This window comes from Malaya genurostris, chromosome 2, assembly GCF_030247185.1.
Source record: "Malaya genurostris strain Urasoe2022 chromosome 2, Malgen_1.1, whole genome shotgun sequence".
Taxonomy (NCBI): domain Eukaryota; kingdom Metazoa; phylum Arthropoda; class Insecta; order Diptera; family Culicidae; genus Malaya; species Malaya genurostris.
The window spans coordinates 10,186,730-10,198,925 of NC_080571.1; the positions used below are offsets into that span (position 1 = coordinate 10,186,730).

Consider the following 12,196-nt stretch of genomic DNA (forward strand, 5'->3'; position numbering starts at 1 on the left):
ACATTGACTTCAGAATTAAAAGAGCTTGCATGGCTTTCGGCCAATGTAGACGAGCTTTTGGAAAATCATGGGGACTCAAACCCAGATATATTCATTGGATCTACACAACTATTGTTAGACCAATTTTAGCATATGGATGTCTTGTATGGTGGCAGAAAGGAGAAGTCGCGACAGTTCAGTCAAAGCTAAATCATCTCCAAAGGATGGTCCTAATGGCGATGACAGGAGCATTCACGACAACTCCTAATGCTGCTCTAGAGGCGCTACTGTGTATTAAACCACTACATGTGTTCCTAAAACAAGAAGCATTATCTTGTGCATACCGTCTTAGGGTTACAGGGCTTTAGAACAGTAATCCATTAGATTATGCTACCAGCCACACTCGCTTGTGGTCTCAAATGGTTACGTGGGATGAGTATTTACTCGCTCCTAGTGACCTAACTCTCACATGCAGTTTTCCTTTCAAAACATTCAATGTGAGCTATCCTTTTCGTGAGGAATGGTTGTCTGGTTGTCTGGAACGACAACTTGATGAACACATAGTTTGTTTTACGGACGGTTCTCTGTTGAATGGTCGTGCTGGTGCTGGTGTCTACTGTCGTGAAATGAGGCTGGAGCAGTCTCATTCACTTGGTAGATACTGTACTGTGTTCCAAGCAGAAATCTACGCAATTCTGTGTGGAGTACAATCGGCACTTCAGCAGAGGATCTGTGGTAAACGTATTTATTTTTGTTCCGACAGTCAGGCAGCCTTAAAAGCACTCAGTTCGAATGACTCACGGTCGAATCTAGTGATCGCATGTCGAACTCAAATTGAAGACCTCAGCATTTCAAATGCTGTTTACTTCTTATGGGTACCCGGCCATTCTGGTATTACTGGCAATGAATGGGCTGATGAGTTGGCTAGAGCTGGTGCAACGAATGATTTCGTTGGTCCTGAACCAGCTTTACCACTTTCAACTAGTTGGATAAAGCACAAGATACGTTCTTGGGCTGCATCCAAACATGCCAGCTACTGGCGCAGCTTGCAAACTTGCGCTCAGACAAAAGCATTTCTACCAGATTTAAATCTGAAAATGTCAAAGTGTCTACTGCATTTCTCCAAGTATCATTGAAGTATTCTGGTCAGAGCTCTGACTGGACATTGCAAACTCAATTATCACATGGCTACTATTCAACGTGCTGAGTATTATTCGTGTGATTTGTGTAAATGCGATTATGATACTTCATATCATCTGATATGTAACTGTCCCGCATTGACGCAGCTACGTATCCGGGTTTTTGGTTCTCCATACATGGTTGAGTCTGTGTATGCGGAGCTAAAATTGAAGGATATTCTCTCGTTTCTCACCCAATGTGGTAAGGAGCTATAGTCAGAAGGGTTCATCGTTCTTCCTGGAGTGAATGAATCCCTTCTGTATTCACCTTAAATAGGGTTTAGCAGATTGTTTGGCATCCTTTGGGGGGTACCGAATTTACTTCTGCTCGTACATTCTTCCGAGAGTGCAGAATGGTGTCGCTTTTGTAAGATCTCTAAATCCTCTCGGGGGTTGGAGGTTTTATTAACAGCAGACTGTTCGGGACCTCGTAGAGATTCAGAATTTACTTCTGCTTCCACTAAATGTGATCCCTAGCAGATTGTTCAGCATCCCTTAGGGGTGCAGAATTTACTTCTGCTTTTATGTGTTTTTGTGTCGTCAATTTTTCCCATCCTCCTAGGCCAACCCTTACCATTTCCTTTCAATCCTTCCCTCTTATATATCGGGAAAATGATGCTAAAAACAAATTGATGGCAAGGCACAAATCTCCAAATATCAAGGGGAACGTGCCATTTGAGCCAATTTGTTCTGATTCCTGATTCCTGATTCCACCTGACGATTGAAGTCCAAATGAAAGCACGACCTAAGCGTTTGAGGCTTTATACCACGCAAAAGGTCTGCTTTCATTGACGACTGCTCCACCTGACGGCTGAAGTCCAAATGAGAGCACGACCTGAGCGTTTGAGGTTTGGTACCACGCAGAAGATGCACTCTCCGAAGCTGCTGATCCCACGACGTCTGCTTCCGTCTAACGCACAAGAAGAAATGATTGATTATACGCAGTCAGTCGAAGATATGTGCCTGACTACCTCAAAACGACTTGCGCGAAAAAGCCAAGCAAAAGTAAAGAGTTTTCCGCGTTGTTTTCAAAGTTTGAGAAAACTTAATTTTTGAGTTGTTTGTGGTTATCTCACGCTGTTCAAAATATTATCCTAAATTCCTGATCATATTTTTGATGAAATGGTGAAAGAATTACGTTGCTACCGTTAATACAAGTCGAGATATTCACGATTAAGTTCTGCCCATTCTTCCATATGGCTAATTTTGAAAAGGCACCCCATAGTAAAGTAAGTCGTATTCACGACAAAAATGCTCATCTATACCGGCTCGATTTGCTCGTTTCCAGCTTTTTCCAATTTATTCTCTCCGGACGGGCTAGTTTCTTGCTTACCCAATTTATTGAACAACTTATCCACCGCATTCAGCCATACTGGGGAGAACGGAGGAAATCCGCACGGGGCTGGAGAGCGACTGTCATCGACCGACCGAATTCACTTGGTCGGCCACTGCCATGGCAGCACGAAAACGGACATCCGGCAAACGACGAAAATCTCTTGCCGGTTCAGATTCGCACTTTCGCTCGGCCAAGATTTAGACTCCTTTCGGGGTTGGGTACAACCAGGTCCAGTCCAACCCCGGAAAGGTGAAAAGGAAAGCGAGAAAATGCTTGAAATACATATCGACAAGACGACAACATAAATAACGTGACCGAAACTTTTATTATCTTTTCGTGTTGTTGGGCAGTTGGTCGGCAGTTCAAATGTCACGTTGTCTTGGCTTGGGGCCCAAGAAAAAACGACGAAAACTTCGGAAAGAAAAAGTGTGCCAAACAATAATGTCCGTTTCCTGTAGAGTTACGAAGAATGTTCCGGGGAAGAAAAGAACCGAAATTGGGCAGGTTCAACGCACCAAAAAGGAACGAATTACTCAACCTCAGGTCCGTTGCTTAATTTAATTTCAACTTCGGGTTCGTGGAAAAGAGTTTACACAAGTAACTTGTTGAAATCGGAAGGTAATGTACCTTCACTGATTTGTCCGAGGAGATTGGATTCTTCTTCTAGTCAAATTTCGTCTCAGTGGGTTGATCAACGTAATTCATTTCGTAGTCAAAATAAAACGTCTAAATTCTGCTAACTCAAGTAAATATTGCAGCCTAACAGCAAAACTCACGCAAACTAGCCATGGTTTATTTCCTTCTTAATTAACATATTGATGTAAAATTACGGCTTTCCTGCGGCAAATAGCTGAAACTTTCCGGGCAAAGTCGTGTCCATCTCTGACCGGGAAGAGAAATGAGGTCCCTCCTCGCCTATAATGGATTCGTATTTCCTGAAGCTTGCTAGCTCTGTTCTACGACTGTTATTAGTTTTTCAGCCAAGCACGCAATCAATATATCATAACATTCTTGTAGGAGGAGTGCACGACTGGTTCTCCGTCCCTACATTCTCCCGGAGAGCGACCGTATGCTATGTAGGGGAAAGGATCCTTCCAGAGGAGTATCCGACGAAATTCTTGGTAACACGGCAGAAGTTCTATGTCTGACGATATCTACGATTGTTCTTAAAAATTTAACTTTGAGCTATGCTTCGGCACTGACACGACATATCAGATACTACTCTCCCCTATGTAAAACAGCTTTTCACGACATAACAACATACAACCTAGTCGATTTTGGAGGGTTATTTTGCGGTTTTTGCTGGACTCGCCTTGGTCAAGAAATAGGCTGGAAATTCAAAGAAATGCGGTCAAAAGTAACTGGCAAGCTGAATTGTATAATGAGAACGTGACCGAAGGTCAAGTGGTAGGCTGAATATACATTAACAAAATTACCTAAACATTACTGAACTGACCGTAGGAAAAAGGAATATAAACTGTTTGACCAAGTTGTTTGCAGTAGAACAGAACAGAAAAGTCAGAAGATTCAGAATACCCAAAAGAGTAGAAGAGTCAGAAGAGTCAGAAGAGTCAGAAGAGTCAGAAGAGTCAGAAGAGTCAGAAGAGTCAGAAGAGTCAGAAGAGTCAGAAGAGTCAGAAGAGTCAGAAGAGTCAGAAGAGTCAGAAGAGTCAGAAGAGTCAGAAGAGTCAGAAGAGTCAGAAGAGTCAGAAGAGTCAGAAGAGTCAGAAGAGTCAGAAGAGTCAGAAGAGTCAGAAGAGTCAGAAGAGTCAGAAGAGTCAGAAGAGTCAGAAGAGTCAGAAGAGTCAGAAGAGTCAGAAGAGTCAGAAGAGTCAGAAGAGTCAGAAGAGTCAGAAGAGTCAGAAGAGTCAAAAGAGTCAAAAGAGTCAAAAGAGTCAGAAGAGTCAGAAGAGTCAGAAGAGTCAAAAGAGTCAGAAGAGTCAAAAGAGTCAGAAGAGTCAGAAGAGTCAGAAGGGTCAGAAGAGTCAGAATAGTCAGAAGAGTCAGAAGAATAAGAAGAATAAGAAGAGTCAAAAGAGTCAGAAGAGTCAAAAGAGTCAAAAGAGTCAAAAAAGTCTGAAGAATTTTTAGAGTCAGAAGAGTCAGAAGAGTCAGAAGAACCTGAAGAGCCAAAAGTGTGAGAAGATCCAGAACAGTTAGAAAAGTCAGAAGAGTCAGAAGAACCTGAAGAGCCAAAAGTGTGAGAAGATCCAGAACAGTTAGAAGAGTCAGAAGAGTCAGAAGAGTCAGAAGAGTCAGAAGAGTCAGAAGAGTCAGAAGAGTCAAAAGAGTCAGAAGAGTCAGAAGAGTCAGAAGAGTCAGAAGAGTCAGAAGAGTCAAAAGAGTCAGAAGAGTCAGAAGAGTCAGAAGAGTCAGAAGGGTCAGAAGAGTCAGAATAGTCAGAAGAGTCAGAAGAATAAGAAGAATAAGAAGAGTCAAAAGAGTCAGAAGAGTCAAAAGAGTCAAAAGAGTCAAAAAAGTCTGAAGAATTTTAAGAGTCAGAAGAGTCAGAAGAGTCAGAAGAACCTGAAGAGCCAAAAGTGTGAGAAGATCCAGAACAGTTAGAAAAGTCAGAAGAGTCAGAAGAACCTGAAGAGCCAAAAGTGTGAGAAGATCCAGAACAGTTAGAAGAGTCAGAAGAGTCAGAAGAGTCAGAAGAGTCAGAAGAGTCAGAATAGCCAAAAAAGTTAGAAGAGTCAGAAGAGTCAGAAGAGTCAGAAGAGTCACAAGAGTCACAAGAGTCAGAAGAGTCAAAAGAGTCAGAAGAATAATAAGAGTCAGAAGAGTCAGAAGAGTCAGAAGAGCCAGAAGAGTCAGAAGAGTCAGAAGAACCTGAAGAGCCAAAAGCGTGAGAAGATCCAGAACAGTTAGAAGATTCAGAAGAATCAGAAAAGCCAGAGGGGTCAGTAGAATCAGAAGAACCAGAAAAGTCAGAAGAAGCCAACATCAGACCATAACATATCATGAATAAGAATTCAATCTTCATCACAGCATGCCGAAGATTTAGGCTTCCCGAAACCCCCCAAAAAACGTCAATGACAACCAACGATCATACTGGCTTGCTGCGATTACCCTCTCATTTATCGAATCACCAATCGGTGACAATGCCGACGACGTTTTTGAAGTGTCGACAAGGAAAACGATGATGATGATGGTGATAACAATAATAACAACATTAGCAGTGAATGGCATTAATTTAATTTGAAAACTTTTTCCGCACATCGCCTCCTCCTGGCGAACTCCGAACTGACTGAAAAAGACCACTCGGCGAAGGCAATGAAAATCAACGCTTGCTGCGAGCGGCAGAAGTTCATTATTTCTTATTTAAAGAAAAACCTCCGCTCCTGTCCGAGTCCCCACCCAGCCCCGGTTCGTTCGTTCGTTCGGTTGAGATTCTTAAACGGGGCTGGAGCGACCAGAACCGGTGAAGTACTACAAGGAAAATAAGAATTCGACCAGCAGCAGCTCTATTACACGATCTATTTCGATGATTAAATATTAAAAACATGGGCGGAAGGAGTCGAAATGATACTTTGCTTGCTTTACTACTGCGGCTGTTCGTGCTAAAAATTATACCCGCTGAGTCTGATTAGATTTTGTACTCTTCGGTAATGGGATGGAAAGTAAATCCGGATAAATTGGGAAGGGAAAGATAATTGAATCCAATTGTGTGTTAGCACGGTTTTCGGAATTGCATTGGATCGGGCTTGTTGTTGCATTAAAATTGATTACTTGACACACTTTTCTGGCTTAAAGTTAAAGCTGTTATATTGAATTTGCAATTAAAATTTCTGTTTCAGTATTGGACAATTTTTATATATTTAAATTTTCGATATTCGATAATGATTTGAAAGCGACTGCTGGAATTCAATAAGGGTATTTCAAAAAGAATCCCAACTGAGTCAAAACGCCTTATTTAGAGGTCCAAATGAGCGATAGAGAGATCGGATCCAGAGATTACAAAACGATACAATTATGCTGCATTAGTCAATTTTTCGCCTGCGCTCAATAAATGATAAAGTAGCAGGAAAATTGACCAGGTTTATACATTTTTTTTCATTTTATAATTGACTTATATATGACGAAGTTCGCACTAAATCATATTCGCAGTTGGCAAAATTTTCTCAGATTTTAATTAAGCTTTCTAGACCTGTAGACTTTGTCTTAGAATCTGATTTTTGTTTTTCCAAAATTGATCTATACAGGCTTTTGAAAAGGGCTAGAATTTTTCAAATTGTAGACGAAAAATAATAAAGCATACAAAAAGTGATTTACTATTGATTACCACAAAATCAGTCGAATTTTCCAATAAAAATACCGAAAACCTTCTACATCGAGTCCTACACTGAAAAAAATTACTCCAAAAATCAAAAATCGATTGACATAAATACACAATTTTTTTATAAAAAAAAACTTAGAGTGTATTTTTATCGAAAACTAAACTAAACTGAAAGTCATTATCATCCAAGAATCCAATGAATCGCAATTTGAGATTGTGGTGCTCTGTTTTGTAAATTGACTTTGAATTTTGAAAACCAATTTTTTTTCAGTGTAGGATTCGAATAAACGAATTTCGCGTAAAACCTTATTCGGAATTGGCAGCATGTAGACTTTATCACAAAAAGCCACTTTGCTCACTGTTGAAAAGGACTAGACATTTTTACCATTTTTTTGCAAATAATTAGGGTAGAAAAATGATAAATCCTACAAAAAATAGTTGTCCTGAAAAAGTTACTCGATAATTGCGTTCGAGCTCTTCATAAATTTTGCGTCACTGCCATTAAGTGTTGTCGCATTGCGTCTTGAGAGAACGGATAACGGATTTTTTTTAATTTTAATTATTTACACTTAACCATCTTTATGGCATTCGTTTTAGAACTGGAATGTAAAGTAGAAACGATGCTCAATACAAACGAAAAAGCTCTGATTGTTCATATCAAATGAAATTCGCAAATTACGGCATGAGAGTTAACCAAAAACACATTGTTTCCTAACGTTCAAGGTGCAAGACTTCCCAAATGGGAATGAACGCGCGGGCCTGAAATCTCATTGATAATGAGATCTACATAAAAGCGAACTTAGAGAATGTCAGTACAGGACTATTTCACGGGAAAAGACGAATTGGCTGTGGTGTTTTTTATTTTGCTGAGATGATGAATCGCCTCCCAGCTCGGTGTTTTTTGTTTTGCTGAGATGATGAATATAACACAAGAAACGTTCGAAACTCGGTGGAGTATCTGATGTGGCCGGTTATATTAGGCGGTTGTGGAACGAAATCAACTGATGGTAGAGGAGTATTCGAGTAGTCGAGTAGTCGAGTAGTCGAGCAGTTGAGAAGTCGAGCAGTCGAGTAGTCGAGTAGTCGAAAAGTCGAGTAATCGAGTTGTAGAGAAGTCAAATAGTCTTTAAGTCGAGTAGTCGAGTAGTAGATTAGTCAAGTAGTCGATTAGTCGAGTAGTCTAGTTTAAGAGTAGTCGAGTAGTCGAACATTCAAGCAGTTGAGTAGTGAAGTGGTCCAATAGTCGAGTAGTCGAGTACTCGAGTAATCAAGAAGTTGAACTCGAGTCGAGTAGTCGAGTAGTCGAATAGTCGAGTAGTCGAGTAGTCGAATAGTCGAGTAGTCGAGTAGTCGAGCAGTCTAGTAGTCGAGTAGTCGAGTAGTCGAGTAGTCGAGTAGTCGAGTAGTCGAGTAGTCGAGTAGTCAAGTAGTCGAGTAATCGAGTAGTTGAGTAGTCGAGTAGTCAAGTAGTCGAGTATTCGAGTAGTCGAGTAGTCGAGTAGTCGAGTAGTCGAGTAGTCAAGTAGTCGAGTATTCGAGTAGTCGAGTAGTCAAGTAGTTAAATAGTCTAGTAGTCGAGTAGTCGAGTAGTGGAGTAGTCGAGTAGTCGAGTAGTCGAGTAGTCGAGTAGTCAAGTAGTCGAGTAATCGAGTAGTCGAGTAGTCAAGTAGTTAAATAGTCTAGTAGTCGAGTAGTCGAGCAGTCGAGTAGTCGAGTAATCGAGTAGTCGAGTAGTCGAGTAGTCGAGTAGTCGAGTAGTCAAGTAATCGAGTATTCGAGTAGTCGAGTAGTCAAGTAGTTAAATAGTCTAGTAGTCGAGTAGTCGAGTAGTGGAGTAGTCGAGTAGTCGAGTAGTCGAGTAGTCGAGTAGTCGAGTAGTCAAGTAGTCGAGTAATCGAGTAGTCGAGTAGTCAAGTAGTTAAATAGTCTAGTAGTCGAGTAGTCGAGTAGTGGAGTAGTCGAGTAGTCGAGTAGTCGAGTAGTCGAGTAGTCGAGTAGTCAAGTAGTCGAGTAGTCGAGTAATCGAGTAGTTGAGTAGTTAAATAGTCTAGTAGTCGAGTAGTCGAGTAGTCAAGCAGTCAAATAGTCGAGAGTCGAGTAGTCGAGAAGTCGAGTAATCGAGTAATCGAGTTGTAGAGAAGTCAAATAGTCTTTAAGTCGAGTAGTCGAGTAGAAGATTAGTCAAGTAGTCGATTAGTCGAATAGTCTAGTTTAAGAGTAGTCGAGTAGTCGAGCATTCAAGCAGTTGAGTAGTGAAGTGGTCTAATAGTCGAGTAGTCGAGTACTCGAGTAATCAAGAAGTTGAATAGTCGAGTAGTCGAGTAGTCGAATAGTCGAGTAGTTGAGTAGTCGAGCAGTCGAGTAGTCGAGTAGTCGAGTAGTCGAGTAGTCGAGTAGTCAAGTAGTCGAGTAATCGAGTAGTCGAGTAGTCAAGTAGTTAAATAGTCTAGTAGTCGAGTAGTCGAGTAGTGGAGTAGTCGAGTAATCGAGTAGTCGAGTAGTCGAGTAGTCATGTAGTCGAGTAGTCGAGAAGTTGAGTAGTCGAGTAGTCGAGTAGTCGAGTAGTCGAGTAATCGAGTAGTTGAGTAGTCAAGTAGTCGTGTAGTCAAGCAGTCAAATAGTCGAGTAGTCGAGTAATCGAGTAGTCAAGTAGTCGAGTAGTCGAGTAGTCGAGTAGTCGAGTAGTCGAGTAGTCGAGTAGTCGAGTAGTCGAGTAGTCAAGTAGTCGAGAAGTCGAGTAGTCGAGTAGTCGAGTAGTCGAGTAGTCGAGTAGTCGAGTAATCGAGTAGTTGAGTAGTCAAGTAGTCGTGTAGTCAAGTAGTCAAGTAGTCGAGTAGTCAAGTAGTCGAGTAGTCGAGTAGTCGAGTAGTCGAGTAGTCGAGTAGTCAAGTAGTCGAGTAATCGAGTAGTCGAGTAGTCAAGTAGTTAAATAGTCTAGTAGTCGAGTAGTCGAGTAGTGGAGTAGTCGAGTAATCGAGTAGTCGAGTAGTCGAGTAGTCATGTAGTCGAGTAGTCGAGAAGTTGAGTAGTCGAGTAGTCGAGTAGTCGAGTAATCGAGTAGTTGAGTAGTCAAGTAGTCGTGTAGTCAAGCAGTCAAATAGTCGAGTAGTCGAGTAGTCGAGTAGTCGAGTAGTCAAGTAGTCGAGTAGTCGAGTAGTCGAGTAGTCGAGTAGTCGAGTAGTCGAGTAGTCGAGAAGTCGAGTAGTCGAGTAGTCGAGTAGTCGAGTAGTCGAGTAGTCGAGTAATCGAGTAGTTGAGTAGTCAAGTAGTTGAGTAGTCAAGTAGTCGTGTAGTCAAGTAGTCAAGTAGTCGAGTAGTCAAGTAGTCGAGTAGTCGAGTAGTCGAGTAGTCGAGTAGTCGAGTAGTCGAGTAGTCGAGTAATCGAGTAGTCGAGTAGAAGAGTAGTCGAGTAGTCGATTAGTCGATTAGTCGATTAGTCGAGTAGTCGAGTAGTCGAGTAGTCGAATAGTCGAGTAGAAGAGTAGTTGAGTAGTCAAGTTGTCCAAAAGTCGAGTAGTCAAGTAGTCAAATGGTCGAGTAGTCGAGTAGGCAAATAGTCAAGTAGTCAAATAGTCAAATAGTAAAGGAGTCGAGTAGTCGAGTAGTCGCGTAGTCGAGTAGTTGAGTAGCACGTCTGTTCAAAATCTGGTGAAGGACGTCAATCGAAATTTCCGAGCATTATATTTAATGCTGAAATTAAAATATTGTGTTGAAATACTTGATAAACCTGTTTTAGTCCACCTAGTGGTGTAATGATGCCTTTCTCACATCAATCATACTATCATATATTATACTATGGTATTCTTCAAAATAATTTTCTTCGATTCTTGAAAGAATAACCAAAATCGGTTTGATAGAAACGTCGTCGTAGAAACTATCAATTGGAGAAGATTTGAGGTCGATTCTGAAAATTGTTTTACGGCCTTTCAGCCTTTTCAGTGCTGGTATAAAATTTTTAACACGCTTCACCCTATATTTCCGGATCCGGAAGTCGTATTCGGATGAAATTTAAGAATTCCGTATGGAGCCACAGGACCTCTCATTTGAACCTAAGTTTGTGAAAATCATTCGCGCCATCTATGAGAACAGCTAGAAAAGATATTTTCATTTTTTTTGCACATTTTTCCCCATAAGTACGGAATCGGAAGTCAGATCCAAATGAAATTCAGGAATTTAGTATGGGATCTAAATAGCTTTTATTTGGATTTGAGTCTGTTAAAATCGATTTAGCCAAAAGTTGGTGCAATTTTTTGCACACTTTATCCCATTATTCCGGAACCGGATGTTGGATCCAATTGATCAATTTAAACTGCTGTATCAGTTATCGACTAATTCTGTAATGTTTCCTGCTTATTAACCAATGAGCTGTGCGCTTTAATAATTATCGTGTAGCAAATTTAAAACGAGTAGATGGAACAGACTGAAATTAGTCAACGCGAAGAAGTATCTTACCAGAGGCGATTTTTATTGTGATAGTGCACAAATGAACATAAAAAGTACTGCCGGTGTTTTCATTTGATTTTTTTTTGTTCGTCAATCGCAGGAAATATGGGATTTTCAACATGACTAGTTCGTTCTATCTTTGGGCCCTAAATCACGAAGGAACGTCGAGAAATGTTTCACGGGTAAATCGGAAATCGGTGGATAAAAAATTAATCATTTTTCATTTCGTACACCGGACAAAGCGCAGTAACGCGAGCTACATATTTTTGAGAACGTTGTTCGAACTACCGGAACAATCGATTCATCGCCGATCCGCCGAATCCAGCGTCCGGACAAAGTCGATTATCACACACACGGAGCGGAGCCCTTTGATTTACGACCAACCGAAGCATTTAACTTTCCAACGAGATAGTGGAGAAATCGAAACACACTTCCGTTGCAAATTACTTCCGCAAACAAATTCGAACATTTATCAAACGAAAAAGAGCCACAATTGTTCCATTATCTGCCGGTTTCGCATCGTTCTGAAATATTTGAAAACTTTTACCATTGTATGATTAACTGTGTGCTCCAGCACTTGAACCAGCCAATAATGGAGCAAAAGCAATTTACCCCATTTAGGACCGATATCGAAACCGATGCTGGGGAATAGATTGCCAAAGAATCCACCAGCTTCGGAAGGCTCTGGAAGGGTCGATCGGAAAACTTGCTCCATCCGTGTCTTACACCACCGAAGCCACCTGTAGGAGCCATGCGGAAGATTTTCTATTCCAGCTTCCAGAGCCGTCCATCCCGAATAGATAGTTTAGAATGCCGCAAAGGTAAGCCATCTTTTCTTCCGACTCAATAAATAAACCATGGACCCGTCTTCTGGTGGTATTTGTTTGCAAATAACCTATTCCAGAATGCTGTTTGGCGGAGGTGGACGGAGGGTTATTCGAGGAGGAGGTTATCATTAGACTTTTGTACCTGGAACTGGCC

General features: G+C 41.1%; 1 protein-coding gene across 1 annotated transcript; it reads right to left on the reverse strand.

Moving 5' to 3' along the window:
* Positions 1 to 4,042: 4,042 nt before the first annotated feature.
* Positions 4,043 to 11,930, reverse strand: LOC131433109 (dentin sialophosphoprotein-like; the record flags this gene model as incomplete). Its single annotated transcript, XM_058599925.1, is given in 2 exon segments — positions 4,043 to 5,325; positions 11,828 to 11,930. Coding segments are annotated over 2 exon segments (1,386 nt in total), but the record flags the coding sequence as incomplete, so codon positions are not given.
* Positions 11,931 to 12,196: the final 266 nt, after the last annotated feature.